At 50.0% G+C, this 20,194-nt stretch overlaps 7 protein-coding genes across 7 annotated transcripts; 1 reads left to right on the forward strand and 6 right to left on the reverse strand.

Annotated features, from left to right (window-relative positions):
* Positions 1 to 917: 917 nt before the first annotated feature.
* K441DRAFT_661515 (uncharacterized protein) lies at positions 918 to 2,213 on the reverse strand. Its single transcript, XM_067648880.1, has one exon. The coding sequence runs from the start codon at positions 2,171 to 2,173 to the stop codon at positions 1,016 to 1,018; it is 1,158 nt and encodes a 385-aa protein (XP_067503065.1). The 5' UTR covers positions 2,174 to 2,213; the 3' UTR covers positions 918 to 1,015.
* Positions 2,214 to 2,443: 230 nt separating this feature from the next.
* On the reverse strand, positions 2,444 to 6,122 carry K441DRAFT_661516 (N-acetyltransferase-like protein). The gene is made up of 5 exons (XM_067648881.1): positions 5,932 to 6,122; positions 5,838 to 5,877; positions 5,625 to 5,770; positions 2,768 to 5,572; positions 2,444 to 2,696 (listed from the first exon to the last, which is right to left on the reverse strand). Exons 1-5 carry the CDS (start codon positions 5,946 to 5,948, stop codon positions 2,483 to 2,485), a joined length of 3,222 nt encoding a protein of 1,073 aa, XP_067503066.1. The 5' UTR covers positions 5,949 to 6,122; the 3' UTR covers positions 2,444 to 2,482.
* Positions 6,123 to 6,348: 226 nt separating this feature from the next.
* On the reverse strand, positions 6,349 to 7,396 carry K441DRAFT_706132 (putative hydrolase; the record flags this gene model as incomplete). Its single annotated transcript, XM_067653638.1, has 2 exons — positions 6,349 to 7,267; positions 7,370 to 7,396. The coding sequence occupies 2 exons, from the start codon at positions 7,394 to 7,396 to the stop codon at positions 6,527 to 6,529; spliced, it is 768 nt and encodes a 255-aa protein (XP_067503067.1). The 3' UTR covers positions 6,349 to 6,526.
* A 3,571-nt stretch (positions 7,397 to 10,967) lies between these two features.
* On the reverse strand, positions 10,968 to 11,794 carry K441DRAFT_661519 (uncharacterized protein). Its single transcript, XM_067648882.1, has 4 exons — positions 11,754 to 11,794; positions 11,606 to 11,671; positions 11,495 to 11,548; positions 10,968 to 11,383 (listed from the first exon to the last, which is right to left on the reverse strand). Exons 1-4 carry the CDS (start codon positions 11,754 to 11,756, stop codon positions 11,186 to 11,188), a joined length of 321 nt encoding a protein of 106 aa, XP_067503068.1. The 5' UTR covers positions 11,757 to 11,794; the 3' UTR covers positions 10,968 to 11,185.
* A 341-nt stretch (positions 11,795 to 12,135) lies between these two features.
* On the forward strand, positions 12,136 to 13,023 carry K441DRAFT_565370 (defender against death DAD protein; the record flags this gene model as incomplete). The annotated part of the gene is made up of 3 exons (XM_067643696.1): positions 12,136 to 12,414; positions 12,708 to 12,829; positions 12,957 to 13,023. 3 exons carry the CDS (start codon positions 12,136 to 12,138, stop codon positions 13,021 to 13,023), a joined length of 468 nt encoding a protein of 155 aa, XP_067503069.1.
* Positions 13,024 to 13,375: 352 nt separating this feature from the next.
* K441DRAFT_565430 (PLP-dependent transferase) lies at positions 13,376 to 15,365 on the reverse strand (the record flags this gene model as incomplete). Its single annotated transcript, XM_067643702.1, has 3 exons — positions 13,376 to 13,690; positions 13,766 to 14,904; positions 15,146 to 15,365. 3 exons carry the CDS (start codon positions 15,363 to 15,365, stop codon positions 13,376 to 13,378), a joined length of 1,674 nt encoding a protein of 557 aa, XP_067503070.1.
* A 487-nt stretch (positions 15,366 to 15,852) lies between these two features.
* On the reverse strand, positions 15,853 to 18,907 carry K441DRAFT_140429 (HCP-like protein). The gene is made up of 4 exons (XM_067640122.1): positions 18,743 to 18,907; positions 18,576 to 18,657; positions 16,545 to 18,502; positions 15,853 to 16,476 (listed from the first exon to the last, which is right to left on the reverse strand). Exons 3-4 carry the CDS (start codon positions 18,427 to 18,429, stop codon positions 16,241 to 16,243), a joined length of 2,121 nt encoding a protein of 706 aa, XP_067503071.1. The 5' UTR covers positions 18,430 to 18,502; positions 18,576 to 18,657; positions 18,743 to 18,907; the 3' UTR covers positions 15,853 to 16,240.
* Positions 18,908 to 20,194: the final 1,287 nt, after the last annotated feature.

Genomic DNA, 20,194 nt, shown 5'->3' on the forward strand with positions numbered 1-20,194 from the left:
CTTTATAAATCTCTATAAGGACTTCTATTTCTAATTATCCCCTAAGCCCCTCTACTTTTTCTATATTTGGTTATATTATAATTATATACCCGGTTATTATCTTAAGGGGGGTAGGTTTCCTATACTATAAAAGCGTAGCTATAGCGGCCTAAGTACGATTTACCGGTAAGGGGGGTTTTTATTTATTTTTATTTTTACTTAGTTATTAAAGGATTTAATTAAGGGTTTGCTAGAGCGGCGCTTAAGATTTACTAAACTAGCGAAGCCATTTTACTAGCTGCGTTAGTTTTTTATAGCTAATAGTTACTTCTCTATAATTTTAGATACTAAACGCGTCTAATAAGCTTTATATTTTATTAGATGCCTTTTTAATAGAGGTATTTCCGCTTTATAGTATAGTATACGCCCGTCTTTATTATAGAGGGCTATTGCTAGGCATGGGCCTAGTGGTCGCGCGTGGGTGTAAACCACCGTCGTTTAATATGTGCCTCCCCTGCGATGCATATATCTTAGGGGGATTCTCTAGGTGTTTTTTAGGGTTCTTTTGGTTAGTTTTAGTCTTTTTGGACCGGGTGTAGCAAGAGCTCCAATTTTAGTCTTTATATAATAGTCTATAAGGTGAATATCCTATAGAACTATATAATAAGTTATATTATTAATATATATATAAAGGTATTTATTAGAAGTTTAGACTTTTATTTAAAGACTTATAGTCTCTACTTAGATAGTTTTCTCTATATAGTAAACCTTAGAATTAATTAGAGTTAACTTATTAGGTATATACTCTATTATTTATAACTTATTTACTAAACTATTATATTCCTATAAGTTTACGTAATACTAACTACCTTATATTAAACAACTTAACTCTAAATATTAAGCTTATTTAAGAAATTAAAAGCTTTATATTCCTAAGTACGGGCATTAAATTCAGCTAGTTTAATTGGTTGATTCTTATCGATAAGCCAAGGGCCCTAATTACGGTGCTAAGGGATACTAAACCTAAATATATCAGTTAGGAAAACAATCCTAATCTCGTTTCCTCATACAAATTTCTCAGTATGCCGCGCTGATGGAAAACGCTGTCGTCGGCTTTATCCCCAAGCCACTGCCACACCACGACCCTAAACCCATACTGCGTCATGGGAATGATCTGATACTCCGTCGCGCAATCACAGGAATGTGTATGCGCCGCACATCCCTGCTCTATCTCATAGTCCTGTGCCTTTCGGACACAAGCGCTATCCTCTTCGTTCGGTTTATGATACATCCAGCACAATATCTCTTCCGTCATGCTCCCAGTACTGCAATGGATGCAGCAGCGTAGATCAACACGTTGGAGCACACCCTTTACTGACAATTGTTGGCTTTCCGTGCTTGGATCAAACTCAAACGAGATGTCATAGGCAGCGCTCCAAAGAACGTTGCGGCGCGTGATTACTGGCTTAATATCGTACGAGAACTCCATACTACGCACCATTGGCGTGAAAGCTCCGTATGCCTTCTTCCCAGAGCATGAAAGGGTGTTCATGCAAATCCCGAAGGCTGAGCCCTGGACTTGATGAGCAATAGCAAGCCTGATATGTTCGTGCGTAATCCAATAAAAGGGCCTGCGCGGGCGCTTCTGGCACGGAACCTGTGGCTCCAAAAGATAAACAGCGGTATCTCTGATCAGTGGTGCTGGAATGGAATTCCGAGTCAAAACAGCGCGAGGCAGCATGATGGTAGAGAACTTTGGTCCGTGAAGTTTGTCACATTTCCTGCACAGTCGCCGCTCGGGGAGATCCCTTTGCAACAGAACTAGTAGGTTAAGAAAGTCTTCACGGTTTTGAACTCGAAGATCCTGCCACGGTTTCGTTCCCAGTGTGGAGTAGAGGGGCTTGCATGTCAACCCAAACGCCGCGAACTCGCTATCGGACAGATAGGTGGATATTTCTTGCAACAGTTCAACCGGTAGGGACAAGAGGTACGACGTACGTGGCCGAATTACCGAGATTGGTTTTTGAATGAGCATTGAGAACTTTGTTTTTAAAGTCACAGAGTCAGCCCTGTACCCCTCCTCTAGACAAGGCTGGTTGCGTCCTAGCTGGTGTTCATCGCAGCCTCCTAGTACAGAAGCGCATGGCAGAATTGACAAAATTTTCTGGGGAGTCCTGTAGATATTCAGAGCCATATACAGGATTTTGATTAACAAATTATTCTTGCTATCAGCAGGATTGGGGTTGGAGGAAGAGGAGAGGAGGTACCTACTGGAGCCTGAAACCTTGGAAAGCCAAGCGGGCTGCGATCACGTGGCCTAAACTTCTATCTTCCAATCATAGTTTCAGGCATTATCATACGTGTTGGTATCTACTCATTCGTTAATTAAGCAAGAGTGTACTGGCCAGAGTATTTTTTGTGGGCAGAGTTTGGATCATTTGTTAGGTGAGGTTGCTCCAACCACCTGGATTGAATTTAATTGGTACGTAGTTAAGTATGGATATCATCGACTCCTCTTCCCAGCCTTTTTAGGTTTCTTCCCCTCTTTAGCAATGATTTCTTCCCGGTATGCCTCCTCAACTGCCTCACCCGCCTTCCTTTTTGCGGGCTTGCCGGTTTTGACACTGACTGTTAAGCTTTTGCTTCCATCAGCATGCGCAGCTCGGATCTGCCGTTCTGCGTCTTCCCAGCCGGCTCCGCCATCAGCGATTTCATAACTAAAACATATGTCAGAGATACGCACTAGTATTCGATGAGAGATTACAGGACTCAGGAGTTTCAAACGTACCGATCCAAAGGTAGAGCATCTATCATGCTCCTCACTCTCTCTCGCTCTGCTCTCTGGATCTCATCACCCCCCTCGGCTAGTTCCTCTCCCAAATCCTTGACCAAAGGCTTGAAGCGTCGTTTCTCTGTATTTTTGGTACCGTTTTCACCGTCATGCACGCCACTTTCATCTGCTAATTCCATTGCTTCTGGAAGTGTGTCGGCCATGGCACTTTCTACCAGACTGCGGAAATGAGTAGACACTTTTCGTATTACCTTCACGAACATAGCAAGCAGCTGTGAAGAGTTTAGTCCTAGTTCTTTTTCCACATCTTCAAAGCCTTTGCGTTGCAAGCCGATAGCTAAGAGAAGCGAGGTCTGGACGCCAGAGAGTTTGACGGCTGATTTGAGACGACCTGTGAAATAGAGGTTCGAAATTGTGGGAAGCATATCAAGTATGACATGGTAGTCTAACATATTGTTCGCGTAGCTGTCCAAGCGTTTTAGGTCAAAGGGTGAAAAGAGGCCGTCTAGTCCGGATTTTGTCAACGGTTTCGGGTTTGTGGATATGTCAAGCTTGCTACCTGCAGATGCTGATTCGTCGATTGAAAGGGCTAGAATGGAAGGAAAGGAGCGGAATTGATACGATAGAAGGGAGAGAAATCTGCGGTGGAAATCCCGCGCAAAAGCCCCAATCCAGCTCCCATCTGCGTCAGGTGTCCCCAGAATTCGTAACATTACACAAGTGTGCTCTCCTGTTAGATCATTCGGAGTCTGCCTTAGATATACGGGGACAAAGGAGGCACGCTTCCAAAATTTGTGAAGAGGAGCCGTAAGACCATAGCTGACACCAACGTAGTCTAGATGAGGAGATTTTCGTTCCGATAATCGAGCGAACAACGGTGGCATGGCCTTGATATCGCGGACTTTAATGTTGTCTTGCAAGAGAGTAGAATTCCCCAACTCGGCTTCAGTCACTCGCTGCATCTCCTCCGCCTCAGTAGGCTCGACCTCTGAGAGACTTGCGAACTTGCCTTCATAGAAGTCGGTGAGGAGCTCCAAGGCTCGGGACCCGTAGCCCATACTGATATAATCGGGATTGGTGGCAATACGGACGACCCGAGCGCCAGACAAGCCAGCAAAATTCTCGTCTTGGAATTGCTGACTTACAATCCAAGGGATCAGATCGCCTCCAGCCCTTTGCCCACGACTCAGGCTATTCAAGACGCTTTCCCGGCTGATTTGGCCTTCCAGCGCAACTTGAACAACACAAAGAGGTTCCGGCAAGCAATTACTCTCTTCATCCACAGGTGGAACTAGAACAAAGAGTTCATGTGCAGGGGCATCCGACATTAACTGTAAGTCATTGGGGGAGTTCTTATAGTGACTAGCAACATATAAGGCCATCATATGCTGAAGAAATTTCTCGGAAACTGGATGGAAAGAGAACAGTGTATCTCTGTTGACATGAAGAAGTTGGCACTGTGACGGATGGGGGCATCCTCGCGTATTCAGATTCGACCGTGGCAGAGTAGCGTCGAGACATAGCAGTTTGTTAAGCCACTTTTCAACGGCATCGCCTGGGGCATATCGTATAGGCTCCGAAAGAGTAACTTCTCGCAATGAACGGCCGCCAGTCGACGTCTCTGTTGCGTCTTTAGTCTCTTTTCCAGTTGAACGATCTACTACTTGATCGGTGCTATTGACTCCAGATCTTCCTCGTGACTGTTCCCGGAGTTGTTGTATTAATTTAAGAGAGAGTGATCTTCCAGTGCCTTCATATCCGTTGATCGTTGAAGCCATGAAAACCAAGTATGGCCCCATTAGCTTTCTCACTAAGGGAAGAGGAATAGCAGCAGCCTCATCAATGACTAGCAACTCTGCTTGGCCCAGGGTATACGCGTCCTGTGGTTGAATATACTGAATGGTTTGTCGATGCTGGCGATGTACATTGACTCGAACGATGGCTTTATTGAAATCGGGATTCGTTGACTGTATGATTGAATAGTCCACATGATCCAGATAATTTAGAGCATCAAAGCCTTTGAATACGAATTCGAAGAGGGTCTTGAGATTCTCTGGGCTAGGAGATGTGATGAATATGTTGCTGTATCCATGAGCAACAGCAGCGGCTACTGCCACACCTAAAGCTGCCGACTTTCCTCGCCCACGCGCAGCTGTTAAAGTGACTGTACTCTGTAGGGCCTTCTCTGCAATCGCATCCACAAAGGTAAGCAGTGCCTTTGCCTGGTCCACCGTTTTTGCAAGGGTAATTAGCGATCCAACGGGAGGCGTGTCGGCTAGTCTTTCCTTTATCTCCTCAAGTTCCCCGGCTGATGCAGTCTTTCCTTCACTCTCATGGTCCGGAGGTGGCAGTTGTTGGACCGATTTACCGCCAGATATGGGGAGTACATTGAGCTCGTCATCGACCACGAGGCATGACTCGCAACTACCCAGAGAGAGGATGAACCGCTCATTGAACCGAGCAACCACGTCGCTATACGCTTCGGTTCGATATCTTGAGTGAATATCCATTGAGAGAGTGTATAGCTGCTTCAAGCTATTCATTCCCTTCAAGAGCAGTAGAACCAAACCGCCTCCCTCCACTGTCTCTATTGTCCGGGCCAGCAAATTCGGAGTCATGGCCTCAAAGTCCTGCAGGATACACATGCCATATGTGTTACCAAGAATCTTCTCCGTCTCCTTGTAGTAGACATATCGGATATTCTGGGTAGATACGAATAGCTCAAATGGATCCTCGGTGTCTACGTCACGAATCCCTCTCTTGATTTCCTTTTTAATCTTTTTTTCTCGTTTCTTTCGGTGACTGAGCATCCATGTCAGCCTAAAAACTTCCCATTGGAGAACGGCCATCCTACCTAGTGAACCCAAGCAATTTGTTCTTGTATGCCCACAGCACCGATTTGTTCAACTTTACGTCCACATTGAGCAAAATGTGGTATAGGTTGACTATGACATCCTTCTGACGATCGCCGACAACTACAAAGAAACTGCGCTTCTTCTCCTGTAAAGCAGTACGGTTGGTTAGTTTTAGCTACGCGCCTGAGTCGCAGGAAAGATGCTCAACCCACCTGAGCTCCATTGCGGATCAATGCCGGAATACGAGAGTCTCTAGAATGCCATGTCAGTATTAACACCAGTGCCTCACTCCTCAAAAAGCTTTACATCGCCTTCTTGACCATCGTGACCTCCCCACAGGTCCCCGCCTCCTCCGAATAAAAGCTTTCGCTTGCTCGTAGGGTTTATGAGGTTTTGTGGTTTCGATAAGGAGATGGTATCTTGGATTACTCTTCGCGCTGTGTTAATTTTTGGGAGTGTAACCTGGGGAATAACTGTCGGGCAGAGGTTTGCGAAGCTTCACGGCGATGAGTGCTGTCTGAACAAAATGTGTGGCAGAATTGGAATTTCGTCGGTTCTTGGCACAGTTTCTACCGACACCGCCTTTCGGCGAGTCGCCAGATGATTCCAAGTCTGTCACCACAATACATGATATGTTTTTCTTACATATAAAGGTTTGTTATTAAAAGTTCATAGTAGCTCGTACTCCGTTCTCACAGCATGATATGTTTTTCTTACATATAAAGGTTTGTTATTAAAAGTTCATAGCCTATGCTATTGTATTATCTTGTCGAATACATACGGGCTATCCCCGCATCTGGACACCAGACAATTAAGGTTAGAGCGAAGCAACAGGAATGACATTTTGTGCAAGTCAATTCAAAATCCAAGTTCTTTTTTTGCTTTTTCATATCTTCCATCCTCAGATCCCATTCTTCTCCAGGAAAGCGAGCATCAGCCTAGCGATTTCCTCCGTCTCTGTCTCGACCGCGAAATGCCCAGCATCTAGCAAATGAATCTCCGCATTTGGGAGATCCCGTTTGAACGCCTCGGCGCCCGGCGGCGGGAAGATTTCATCGTTCTTACCCCACACAGCCAGGAGTGGTACTTGGCTTTCTCTGAAAAACTTATGGAATTCCGGGTACAGCTTCACGTTGTTCTCGTAGTCCTTGAATAAGTCCAACTGGATGTCTTTGTTTCCCGGTCGGTCCATAAGCGCTTGGTCAAATGTGTATGTCTCTGGAGCAATCGAGTTAGGATCAGGAGTCCCAGTCTCGTATTGCCATTTCGTCCCTTCAATTTTGAGGAATTCTGCTAGGGCTTCACGATCCTCAGTGCTGTCGCTGGCCCAGTACTTCTTAATTGGATCCCAGAAAGCGCTCAAGCCTTCGACGTAGGCGTTTCCGTTTTGACTAAATATTGCGGATACTGCCGACGGCTTTGAGAGCGCAAGACGCAATCCAGTAGGAGCGCCATAGTCAAAAATATAAATACTATATTTTTCTGGAGGGCTAGGAATTGTTTCTAAGAAGGTACCTATGGTCTTCGCAATGTTGTCGAAGCTGTATTTGTAGGTTGAAGGTAATTCGGTGAAGCCAAAACCAGGAAGATCACGCGCGATCACGCGGTATTTGGTTGCGAGGAAAGGAATCAAATTGCGGTACTAGTGAGAAGAAGACGGAAAACCATGAAGAAGGAGAATGGTAGGCGCATCTATTGGGCCTGCTGTGCGATAAAAGATCTTTTCCCCGGTAGGGAGCGGGACGGTATTCAGGGTAGTCGTCGGAGACATCTTAATTTGTTAGAGGAGTCGTTTATGATATATAAATGTCAAGAGGTAGTATGGAACTTCTAGAATGGCTTTTGAAACTTTGGGTTGTAGCTGCTGATAATGAGGAAGCGATTTAATTTAGTAGTACTGGGGCAAATACTTATGCTTATACGTTGAGTAGTAAGACTACAAAACGGGTTCCCTGTTTCCAAATCAATGCGTACTGGAAGCTCATCATTTAGGAAAATGCTGACAAAGTGCGCAACATTTTGGCAGCATTTTGGCTTTGCAACCGTCAGATTACACCATCTCCGCTCGCATTAGCTTGTCTGCAACGGCGTCTCGGCAGCTAATCTATTGAATGAGTAATCAACTACTCTCCCTCCGCGGCCGGGAATGTCACTTGAAAACGACATAATCTTCTCGCCCTTTTCGTCCCACCACTGCAAGCTTGCAACGAGTAGAGTCGGTCGGTCGCCAACTTTGTACCTCATCATCGGCGTCTCTTTCAGCTGTGTTAGCTTGATTCCGATTTCCAGATAATGAAGTGCTTGTCTCCGGTGACTGCTATGGTCTTGCAACCCCAGTTGCTACAGTGCTCGAATATTCCGTTAAATACTTTCACCAGAGCTAGCTTAGACATATTGGGTTGCATTGTACATGTGCGGAAACGCCAATTAGCCTGCATGCTTTATGTTGGTCGTTCCGAAAGAAACCATTGGAGATAGGTATCTGATGCCGTCCCAGGAAAAAAAGGTGGCGTAATACAAACCTAAATATGACGGAACTTACCATAATCAGAATATCCCAAACTGTCGTCAACATAGTAAGACATCATAGTGTTTAAGTCTCCTTCACAAACCGCCCTTGTGAAGAGCTTCTGCCGCTTGTTGATAAATTCGGCGTCTGGATGGACCATAGTGAAGTGAACGTTGAACGATCTCTATTGCTGCTTTACGCGTGTTGTTTAACGCGCCTATCAAAATAGTGTGACTTAGCGTTCAGGAATCAATTCTTGGAAGAGGAATAAATACGAGAGAAGCTGCACAAAGTGTATTCGCAGTGAATTCGATCGAACTTCTGGGGGGTGACTATAAATACAAGACTCAGACCAGCCCTGCCGCACCCTTTGACCGCTTTTTCTTTATAGTGTTTCAGCGCAAATGATCATATCTCAGCAAGCAGTCAATCTTTTTTGGTTTACAGCCAGCAACAGGGCTGCATATCTCATGGGAAGGTAGTATATTATTGGACGCCAATATCCCTGCGCACTAAAATCTCACTTCGCCAACTAGGCTTCATACTCCAATAAGTTTTATGTTGCGAGACGACTTCCTAAAACGAAAATCCGATAATTCTTGATAGAGAAGGTGTCGGTATCACCCGGGGGGGTACTACAATTGCAATATAAGGTAACTGGTTCTTGGTTTATTCGTGTCTTGTCGTCGTCTACCAAAAGAGAAAGAAAGGGGTAGTAAAGGTCGGGCTATCTATCGGGCCGTAGGCAGTCAGGTGACCTACGCTACGCCATGCGGTCCCTGCCGCATACGCTCCACGCCATGCATCTAGTAACGATATTTATAATCTCTGCTCGTACAGACAGAAGGATTTCCATCACTGTGTTAAGGCAAAGTTTGACCGACGAATATCATAACATAGCTACGAAACTTCTTACTATCACCGCTCATTTCTACTGTTCCACCTATCTTATGTAACGAAAGCGAATACGTCAATTACGCTACGATGGTATATAACCGGTATAGCCAAAAAAAGGCAAGGTCGAGATACGTTCACTTTTGTCTTGCACTAACCGTCAATTCATAACCTGGGGTATACGAAAGGCACATCAAAGTCTTCCAACTATTCTTTAGGAAATGGGTCCGCTCTGGGGAAACATTCAACAAACTTGGTTTCGACCATCATAATTTTGTGTCATTGCCGCATATAAAAAGTGCGCTGCTTTCTGCGTCTTTTGAGCCAGTGATCTATTTGGACCGGCGCGAACACTCGCGCCAATTGGATCCAAAATGGCAGGCTAGCCTATATAGGTAACTGTTATTCCTATCTAGGTATGGTGCAGTGGGTTTGGACTGGAGCATTGGAGTGGATTTGACCTCAGATCCACGCTACGCTGGTCCAAATAGATCACTGGGCGCATGTGAGGCCTTTAACTGGGCTACTGTCAACGTAAGAAAGCGGGAAATTTTCCATGGAATTTGGATTATGGCCAATGACTGATAGTGCTGCATTGAATATGCTATGGCCGAGACTTGTCGTTATAATCGACAATACGCTATAGGTAAACCCTATATCTAAGCCATACACGCATTGTTTCTCCATATAGAAGCAGTAAACTTATTTTGAAAAGGCCGACTGGACCAGGAAAAAGTAATCAAAGTAATCAGTGTTGAATAACGTTTTCTCTCACAGGCAGTCCACGGTCTCAAAAACCTCTAATCTCTTCTATAGTTTCCTTATCTACCTTCGACTTAATGGTCTTCGAATAAAGCTCTTCACCAGTATTAGGGCCTAGATCGCAGTCCCGATCTTGAAAGTTGAAACCACAAGAAACCCGGCATACATCTAGGCAGTGAGGGTATCCTCCTTTGAATCACGGAGTAGTTACGCCTTCGCACACGGGATAAGTGCCATTGGCAAGAAAAGATCTGTACAGGACCGTGGAGACAACGCGTCACGAGGAGCGAAATAGAGAAGTATATGGCCCAACCGCTCCCACCATTTTCAAGCAAACATCCTAGCCTCCGACCGCAGTCTCTGCGCCTGTTACTCCAATTCTAGCTTTCACACTCCAGCTAAACTGGGACGTGTAGGACGGAAGTGCGAAGAAGTGCAGACCCGGATAAAGTCTTCCTCTGTACTGCTTGCCCTAAATGTGAGCAAGGCAGAAGGGTGTTCTCACTAAGCAAACTGCAATGCTCGTTAGCGCATATTTCAGAGTCTCCAACCTTGCACCTCTTCTTCCTCCACTAACCTTCTACCTTATAACATCGTACCATAAGCTTATCGTTGTTATCTCTTCTACTGTCTACAATATCTCCTTTTATGCCTGTAAACGCGTCCGGTAAGAACGGCAGCAGAGNCATGAGTGTGATACTGGAGAGTGCTGCCGTTAAAGAAATATAAAACGTTGCAAACGGGCGCTAATAGTGTCGAGGATTAACGTTATTTGGTGCTATGCCGTATCTCTAGCCTAAGACGATGAAGCTCGCATTTGTTCAAAGTGGTAATGATGATCAGCATCTTTAGGATGTAATAATTTATAAGGCTGCTTGGATGTTAACTCTGAATAGACTTGTTCTTTGGGGTGACTGGATCGGCCATTGCGAAGAGCGGCTGCGCTGAAAGTGATAGGCTCGCTTGAAGAATGACCTTGGCTCTGAAGAGAGTAGATTGGGAGCTTTGAGGGCTTGCAACGGAAATAAAAGAGAAGGAAAACTCATATCGTCTGGGGCATTCGCAACTCTAGAAGCCTCAGACAGCGTGCCCGGGCTTCCTAGTGGAGTTGTGTCGATTGAAGACAGTCTCTGGGCTGGGGGAGGCTAAAATAGACACATGCTAACTCCAATATATAATTGCAATCATGTACTCATTGGCATTTGAGCATTGGAACGAAAGCCACAGAACCTCTCACCATTGAGGAGAATGTATTTTGTAGTATTGTGTTGTGGAAGAACTCCAAACTGCAAAATGAACGCCGCGCTCCTTCGCAGTATCAATCAAGCTCTCCCCTCTTTACTGCCCAGCTAAGAAACTCCCAACCACTTATCGCTTTTCAAAACCCCCTCGCCCTCACCTTGCGCGATTCTGCCACGCCGTCCCGAACGTAAACAGTCCGTACGCCGCAAGCACGCTCAGCCCAATCGGCAGCGGCTTGCCTGTCTTGATGGCGCGGGGGATCGAGCTGCCAGCCAGGACGAGCGACGCCAGCAGCGCGAGCTCGACGCCATAAGGGGCGCGGTTTTGTATGCGGATGCCGCCGAGCATGTACTGTGCACATACATCAGCGTCCGCCTCGATCTCCAGTCACGCAGGCTCTGGGGTGTAAGGGCGGGGTTGAGATGCTCGAGAGGGTAAGGGGAAGAGGTGCTGAGGGCTTACCAGAGCTCCGACGGTCATGCCAGCCGCAACTGAGGGTACGGAACCGGTGCGGATCTGGCCTTTATATCAGCGTCTTGGATTCTGTTTCGGGGGTTTGGATGGCTGGCGTACGTAGCCGGTCAAGCCACCGCCCGCGGTCAGGGCGCCGAGGATAAAGGCGATGGTGTGGAGAGCTGCCTTAGCATTTACTGTATTAGCTAGATTGAAGCTGCAGCTTATCCCCACCTGGAAGATAGGTGTGGGGTAGGAGGGGTGGCACCATCTCTGCTGTTGATATACGTAGGCGGGAGGAGATCAACTGAAATGTAAAGTTGATGCTAATGTGGTGTAGAGGTATAAGAAGTCTCCCGCGCAATCTGGGCGTAGATTGCTTTGTAAAGGAAGCTTAGAAGCTCGGGGTGGGGAACAGCTCGGTCATGATGATAGCATTTAAAACTTCCGATGCGACACGGTGCCTGCGTAAGCTGCCCGTCTTGGCAATGGCCCGTGCGCCTGGGGATGCTTTCTGGCCTCAAATCTGAAGCTATGAATCCATCTGAATGAACATATCGCATGCTTCGACAACTACAACCACTCAATTCAATTCCTCATATCCTCTGCATCCTCTATCTTAAGTAAGAGCTTGAACTAGAATACCAGCCATGCCGCCCAAACACCGTGGTCCTTCCACGCCCGCCGCGGCGCCTGCCTCCGCCCACGCTGCCTCGCACACGACCTCCTCTGCTGCATCAACACCGGCCCGCTCCTCGACTTCCTCGAAACAGCTGAACGCTAACACGGCGCAAGAGATTGTGCAGGGGGTGTGGGATAAGTACGTGCAAAAGACGCCGCAGCGGGTCAAGCTCCTGGATTGCTTCATGGCATTTTTGGTTGCGGTGGGCGTGTTACAGTTCGTGTACTGTGTTATTGCGGGGAATTTTGTAAGTTATACGTTCCTTTAGGTCTTGTTATTTTGCCGTATTTGAAGGGTGGGGAAAAGAAGGGAGGGGAAGAGGAGGACTGAGGGCCTGCCAAAGGTTTAGATGGAGATTGAGCAAGGATGATTATTAGAGACAGCCTCAGTGCAAGAAAGAGGGGGTGAGCAGCAGAGACGTGCTAGAGGATGGTTCACTCGGCAGCAATTGGTACAGCTCTGAACAATTATTGGACCAGAATTGGGATTGGTTGTCTCGTATTTCGAAAACGAGTACATACTAACATTAAATCTTCACAGCCTTTCAACGCATTTCTGTCCGGCTTTAGCGCCACAGTGGGTCAATTCGTGCTCACAGCTAGCTTGCGGATCCAGACGAACCCAGAGAACAAGGCTGAGTTCGAGAGCACATCGAATGAGAGGTATGATACCCCTTTTTCAATAACCATAAACCCGCTCTGCTTTTTTCTTGGAAAATTCTCACTTTTTATAAATATTCCTAGAATTGCTGAATCTTCGTCTGAGAACATTGCTAATTGGATCAATCAGGGCATTCGCAGACTTCATCTTTGGCAGCCTGCTCCTCCACTTCTTCTGCGTCAACTTCATCAACTAGTTTTTCTCCCTTTTTTTCATTCAAGTATTTCTGAATTTTGGTCGGATTCCAAAAAAGCTACAATTAGGGTGTAGGACTATTCTTCATTCTATTATCGAATCTTTCGTCTAACCTGGCTGTGACCCCATCTGTTGTAGTTTCTATGCTGTCGATAATGCTAGGAAGTGGTGCGTGCCGCCCGAGTGCTTCCGTGATGCCCTCTCAGCCGTTGAACTCCTGTCTGCCATTAAAGCATTATGCATACCAGTCATCTTGCCGTATGTACTCCATCCGAGGTTCTGCTTGCCACGCTCAAGTTATACACTTACCATTCTCACCACTTCTTCATGTCACTCAACCATCTGCTATCAATCTATTTAACCTCACTCCCATTCTTCCCCGCATCTCCATTCTCCACACCATTCTCCATCTTCTTCAACCCAAAGCTCACCCTAACTGCATCCCCAAATCGCCGAATGGCCTCCTGTAGCTTCTCCGACGGCACAGCCGCGTACGTCGCGCGGAAGAACATTGTGTCGTGGGGGGCGGTCTTGTCGGCATAGAACCAAGACCCCCGCATGACCAGCGCGCCGGCCTCGATGCCGGCCAACCAGATCTCCTCTTCCAGCTCCTGGATCGACTTAGCCGGGTAATCGGGGTGCTTCGTGAAGGCGATGCGGAGCCAGTGCTATTCCATGTCAGCATCTTCCACCGCTAACCACCTTCCTCTCGAGTCCAAGGACCAGGGGGGTGGGCAACTCACGAACATCCCCGCCATCGGCGGTTCCCAACTCACAACCTCCTTGGGCAAAAACCTTTCACACGCCTGCAAAATCACGTCGCGCCGGCGCGTGTACTCCAGCCTAATGTGAATCAGCCAGTCCAAATAGCCGGCATGCCCCCAATGCTCATCCAGCAGCTTCCACAGCACGAGCTGCGACATCCCGCAGGGGCTCTGCGTGCTCACGTCCGCATGGCGCGCGTAGGCCCTCACGACCTGCTCGCTCGCCGTCACCCACCCGATCCTCGCGCCGGGCGACACGACCTTGGAAAAGGAGTCCAGCCGCATCACCCTGCCATCGACGTCCATGCTCAGCAGGCTCGGGACCAGCGACGCGAGGAACTCGGCGTGCGAGGCGGGCGGCGGCGGCGGCGGCGTCCCAGGGCCGGCGTAGGGCTGCATCTGCAGGAAGTAGTAGGGCTCGTCCTCGAGGACGAAGAGGTCGTGCTTCCGCGCGACGGCGTAGAGCGCGCGGCGGCGCGCGGCGCCCTGCGTCGCGCCCGTCGGGTTCTGCCCCGTCGGCACGGTGTAGAGCAGGAAGGGCTTGGGGCCGCGCGCGTCGTCCCAGGCCGAGAGGAGGGCGTCGAGGGCGGCGGGGACGAGGCCCTCGGCGTCCATGGGGACGCCGACCACGCGGACGCCCAGCGGGGCGGCGGTCTCGACGGCCGTCGCGAAGGTGTATTCTTCGGAGAGGAGGATGTCGCCGCGGTGCGTGAACATGCGCAGCGCCATGTCGAGCGCCGACGTGCTGCCGATGGAGAGGGTGGTGCGCCAGTCGGCGTACGGCGGGTTGTGCACCAGCTCGGTGTGCTCGGTCACGAAGCGCAGCAGCTGGGCGGAGCCGGTGCCCTGCGCGTAGTTGAAGGCGGTGCTGATGTCGTAGAGGGCGCGCCCGTTCGCGAGGTCGTGCTTCCCCGCGTGCAGGGTCGTGCCAGAGGCTGCGGTGGCGGGTTCGGAGAAGTGAGGGGGCGTGGGGACTTTGACGGAGAGGCTCTCGAAGGGGAAGTATTCACTTGAGGGAAGACCGCCACCCAGAGAGATCATCCCTGGGAGGCCGAGGTATTTGGCGGCTTTTTTGAGGGAGGCGCCTTCGCGGCTGAGGGCTTCATGTGTCATGCGGTCTAGGGGATGGGTCAGCGCGTGTCATGTGGGAATCTAGGTTTCCCTTTCTCTCTTGCTCTCTCTTTCTCTCTCTCTGTCTCTCTCTCTGTCTCTCTCTCCTTCTGCGCCCTCTTGTCCGTAGAACCCTGGAGATTTCGAGGACTGTGACTGCTGTAGCGATTGCTATCACCGCTGCTACTACTCTGCATTCGAGAGAGAGAGCGAGCATTTTTCTTCTTCCCCGGACGGGACTGGACTTACGGTCCCACCTCTTGGCCACCGGCTTGTGGTCATGTTTCTGGAGCTGGAAGTTCGCGGTGTTGACAGGGGCGGCGACGCCCCATTGTGATTTTTCAGTCTTCCTGCGTCTTCCGTAGAGCTCGTTGGGCTTGAAGGGCGCGGTGAACGGGTCGGGGATGGTCACGGCCGTGGTGTCTGTGACGGCCTCGACTTCAATGGCTGCGGGAGGAGGGGGAGACATTTTGAGAATTGTTGAGGAAGTTCAAACAAGGGAAATAGAAAAGAAGGAAATAGCAATTGCGGGGAAGAAAGATAATTATAGAGGTAGAGGATGAGATGCACGCCCTGTAGTCGTAGCCGACGGTATCCATCCAGGTCGGTTACCGGGGGCCGTTGGACCCTTATCAGGGATTCTTGGCGGATGAGATCTACGAGGGCTTCTTTTCTCTATTAGGCATTTTAGTGAAGTTAAACAACCAGACCAACAAATCAACAAACCAAACAAGACAAACTAACAAAGTGCCTTGCATGTTGAAGGCACACTGGATGGTTCAAGCTAAAAAATCCCGACCTACCGGCTGTCTTCCGCCCGGGTCCCCCCACAAAGAAACCTTGTAGGCTTAGTGGCCCGCCCACCAGATTGAGTGTTTACTGCAGATAGCTAATGGATGCCGCGCCGATACACCTTAGATGTGTCTGTGTCGGGGTATGCAGCTGCGCACGCGTGAGATCTGGGCGAGGGGCAGCAGAGGGGTGAAGCGCTTAAATAGTGACCACTGCCACCGCCCCTACAGAGCCACCACTAGTACTATTTCTATATGGTCATAGGAATACACTAGACACAAAGCCGCTTCAAAGCGTCAAATCCCTTCTTCCGCTCACCGACTGCACCTGATCCTTCAAACTACTATTAATTGTATCCTCACCCTCGAAATTGTGACCTCTTCGGCATCCCTTTTTAAAAGCCAACCAAATATGCAGCATGCAACCCGACAATGCCCCGTTGAAAATGCCCATCAATAATTCTCAATAAAGTGCGAAGAAGAGAGCTTTCACCGAACAAAGAAAAAAAAACCCATGCAAAAGCCAACCCTGGCCTCCAAAATGCAAACTTCCTTACATGACGATACAATCCTTGCTGTTGGCTCCCTTCTTGCCCTTTGCCCTATCTGACGCCGGGATGCCGGGGTCCCCTGATGCTGCTGCGCGGATGATGGCAAGACGCTGCTTTGCCCGCTCATCGCCGTGGTCTGCAGCCTTGACGTACCACACGTTAGCCTCGAGCGGGTCGCGTCGACACCCGATGCCCATTTCTGTGAAGTAGCCACATGCATACTCCGCTTTCGGAAGCCCTGGGATCCCGTGAGTCACGTGTTGGGGCGATTGCATACATTAGACGTAAGATATATATTAGACTTACCATGCTCGGCGGCCTTCTTGGCCCACTCGTACGCTTCGTTCTCGTCCTTCTCGAGCACCGGCTCCGCTCCCACCATATACCACGCGCACAGGTTCATCATGGCGTCGGGGATGTCCGCCTGCGCCGCGCAGTTGTAGTAGTGCACGCTGAGGGCCGGGTCCTTCGGACAGCAGAGCAGCCCATGCTCGTAGGCCTCCCCCAGCTTCAGCGCAGCCTGGGGATGTCCAAGTTCGGCCGCCTGGGTGAAGAGTTGCACGGCATAGATCTCGTCCTTGAACACGTCGTCGCCGTAGCCCGTCTCGTGCATCAGTCCGAGCTCGTAGGGCGCCTGGTTGTACTGGAAGTCGGCCGATTCCGTGGCCCGCTTGAGCCACTTCAGACCCTCGCGGTATCGATTGACCAGCCCCATGTCGCCGGTCAGGCACGCCTTGCCCAGTCGCGTCGCGGCTCCGGGATGGTTCTTGGACGCTGACGCGCGGTAGAACTGCACGGCCTTGGCGTAGTCCTTCCGACACCCCCAGCCAAACTCGTAGCAGAGCGCCGCGCGGTATCCTGCCTCGGCGTGGCCGTGTTTGCTGGCGGCAACGAACAGGGGGAAGGCGCGGTCGTAGTCAGGCTTATCTTTGTTGAAGAGACCCGACGCGTACCCGTCGCCCAGGTAGTACTGGGCGAATGGGTAACTCCGGTCGGCTAGCCGCTGCAGTATCTGTCGTGCCTCACGCGTCATCTCCACCGGCGACAGCCCGTGATCGTCGAGCCCTGGGTCCGACGCCGTGACCTCGCGCCCCACCTGCACCATGAACAGCGCGAAATCGTACTGCACCGCCATGTCCTGCGTCTTCTTGACGTTGGCCCGGTACATTTCCAGCGTCTTCTTCTTGTCCAGCAGCGATGCATTCGCTCCAACCGCATGTCTCAGCGCCGAATTTCCTAAATTGGCTGTGGGCGCTACCTGCTGCGGGTACGGCACGTTCAACAGGTCCACGTACGAGACCGGCCTGCTCTCAGGGGAACGCCGATTTGCGGAAGGCCCGCGCCCGTAGCTGATCGGCGACCCGTTTGAGGAAGGCGATCCCCCAACGGAAAGATGCGGGGAATGCGTGCGACCACCAGCGTTTAAATCCGAGCCCAAGGTATACGCTGAGCTGGGCCTTGCAGCGGTGCTGCGCGGTCCCTGCAGCACGTCTGGCCTATTCAAGTAACGGGATCCGCTGTTTTCGCTCGAGTTTTGGGAATCCGAGCTCGAGGATTTCATGCGCCCGCTTGGTTCGTCCAGCGAGACGGTCGGTACTGAATCCTTGAAGGGCTGATGGTGGTATTGTAATGGGGGGTATACTTCCGGCACTTGACTGTCGCTTTTCAAACTCGTCCGGGTTTCATGGAATGACTCGTCGTCTCCATTGTGGTACGGATTATTAAGCGGCGCGCTGTCGGACAAAAGTACTTCAGCAGCATGTGAGTGCCGTGCGTTGTATGATACATTATTCAAGTTTAACTGTCGGTACGGGATGTTTTTCGTTACAGGTATGGAGTTTCTCGGTTCGCTGGGCAATCCAAGGTCGGGAGTCTCAACCTCTCGAGACGTATTCCTCGAATGACTTGCCGAGCTGGGAGACAGCGAAGAACCAGAGTGTCTTGATGTGCGACGTTGTATTGCGTCCCTTGAATAGTTTCCTTGACCATTGTATGGTGAAGCTTGCAGCACGATGGACGGTTGGTCGTGGCTCGGTACGGGTTTGCGTCGAAGGGATTGGGTGCGACTATCGGGACTTCCATCCTGCTGCTCCTGCTGGGTTTTATTCGGAGATGCGTAGATGTCGGGTACCTGAGGGACTGGAGGGAGCGCCCTGCTGTTTACTACCGGAGCAGCATCTTCGTAGCCCATGGCCAGGGTTGACAACGGTGAACCCTCTTTGTTTAGCACCAATGCCCCTCCCTTCCAAATATCAAATAAGCTTCTGTTGTTCCCCGATTGTGAGCTGCGTTGCTGGGGCGTAACGAATGACAGTGTGAAGTTAGGAAGGAGCGTACTGGGGTTTTGTCAAAGGATCAGGAAGCTGGAACCGGTTGTCTCCTCGATCGGGGATTCGCGGAGTAATGAAGTTAAACGCCCCTGTGAATCCGTCGTTAGTATCGTATTTGCACCTCCAAGAAAACCTTGGCGTAATGAGGGGGCCATTGAAGATATATGCGCTTACTCTTTTGTACGCAGCCCAACGCAGCTTGCGAGGGAAGGCTGATGTAACCAAGTAGCTCTGTAGAAAGGTAGGCGAATAAGGTGACTCTGGTCCTCGGAGCTCCACACCTGGTAAGACTGATACGCAGGAAATGGACCTTGGCTGGAGAGTTGATTATTTGTCCCTTCCGAGCGAAAACCCCATAGCTGGCGTTTTATTTCTCGTATAAGAAACGAATCTAATCCCTTTACTGCCAAAACCGGGCTCGATCTCCGATTTGCAAAGCTTCGGGGCTTTTCCAGCTAGCCTGCAAACGCCTTAATTCGCTTGGGTCCCTTTTTTTTCGTGTATTGATTCAGGCCTCGCCGTGGCTTGGGGGATGCAGCTCGAAAATATGTAGATCTAGGGTGTCAGACTTTCGGCAACGATATGCAGAGGATGACGGCAACGCGGGACCAGGCTGCTGAACATTCGACTTTGCCTCTGTGGCCGCCGAACGCATTGGTATGGCTGCGGGCCAGAACTTCCACTGGGCTCCGCGTTACATGAGACAGCTCACTTGCGACAGACGACGGATGAGGAAAGCGTGGCGCAACACCACTTGGAGTTTGCTTGTCCTGCTCGGAATGCGGCTGCGCTCAGTCGCCGCAACAGGCTTGGTAATATTAGAATGGGGGGAGTTAGGAAGACTCGGAATGGGGGCTTTTGGGGTTGAGGGAGCCGCGAGTGGCTGCAAGGAATGCACCCCCTTCTTCATAATGGAGATCACGAATCTGATGGCTGGGAGCTGGCAGCTGGGCACGTTATGTCTTTAATCTCCTTTGAATAGCCTCCGTTCTAGGAGTGTTCTAGGAGTGTTCTAGGATTGCCCTCGTTGTGCCCTCGTCAACTTGGGACCGGGCATGATTAGCCTTTCATGCGCTTCGAATGCTATACAAGCCATACAATGCCATGCATGCCACAGACGGGCAAGGCCATGATGACGACTGGTCTAGAAGACGGCGCGTCCCCGATGAGAGGTGGCCTCACCAACCACAATACAGTAATATATAATGGCATCATCGATGCATCTCAAAAGGTGAGGCCCGCGATGACGAATTCGGGCGAATAATAAGCCCAGACGCGCCTAAAACCTCCGAATTCCGATGACAATACTTGGTCGCTAGCAAGTGCCTCATTGAAGGTCACAGCCCTGGGGCACAGCTTGCTTACTAACAACCAAAACAAATGGAAAGCTCGTCCGGCTATCGCTGGCAGATGGCGAGGAAACAGGACGAGAACGTTTCGAGATGGCACAGCACCAAAAGCAGGGATGCGACAATCGAGGTTTGCGTCTTGATGTTGAAGTTGTAGGAGAGTTTCTGCACGGGGCCACGCTGGTGGGCCTTGGTTCCCGGCGCAGACGGGCGGGTCGCGATAAAAAGCAAGGCCCAACTGTCAGCTGGCCGTATTTGGCAGTGAGCGACATGCAGC

Source organism: Cenococcum geophilum (assembly GCF_001692895.1).
Source record: "Cenococcum geophilum 1.58 unplaced genomic scaffold K441scaffold_26, whole genome shotgun sequence".
Lineage (NCBI taxonomy): Eukaryota > Fungi > Ascomycota > Dothideomycetes > Gloniales > Gloniaceae > Cenococcum > Cenococcum geophilum.

What these genes read in the sequence shown, in the direction of transcription:
- K441DRAFT_661515 (XM_067648880.1), bottom strand. Translation starts at nt 2,173, where the DNA reads ATGGCTCTGAATATCTACAGGACTCCCCAGAAAATTTTGTCAATTCTG.
- K441DRAFT_661516 (XM_067648881.1), bottom strand. An exon ending in TGATCCGCAATGGAGCTCAG is followed by an intron (nt 5,771 to 5,837) that starts GTGGGTTGAGCA and finishes ACTGCTTTACAG; the next exon opens with GAGAAGAAGCGCAGTTTCTT. An exon ending in GATGCTCTACCTTTGGATCG is followed by an intron (nt 2,697 to 2,767) that starts GTACGTTTGAAA and finishes CATATGTTTTAG; the next exon opens with TTATGAAATCGCTGATGGCG.
- K441DRAFT_661519 (XM_067648882.1), bottom strand. An exon ending in GCGGTGGCTTGACCGGCTAC is followed by an intron (nt 11,549 to 11,605) that starts GTACGCCAGCCA and finishes TATAAAGGCCAG; the next exon opens with ATCCGCACCGGTTCCGTACC. An exon ending in GCATGACCGTCGGAGCTCTG is followed by an intron (nt 11,384 to 11,494) that starts GTAAGCCCTCAG and finishes GTATGTGCACAG; the next exon opens with TACATGCTCGGCGGCATCCG.
- K441DRAFT_140429 (XM_067640122.1), bottom strand. Translation starts at nt 18,429, where the DNA reads ATGGGCTACGAAGATGCTGCTCCGGTAGTAAACAGCAGGGCGCTCCCT. An exon ending in CAAGAAGGCCGCCGAGCATG is followed by an intron (nt 16,477 to 16,544) that starts GTAAGTCTAATA and finishes ACGGGATCCCAG; the next exon opens with GGCTTCCGAAAGCGGAGTAT.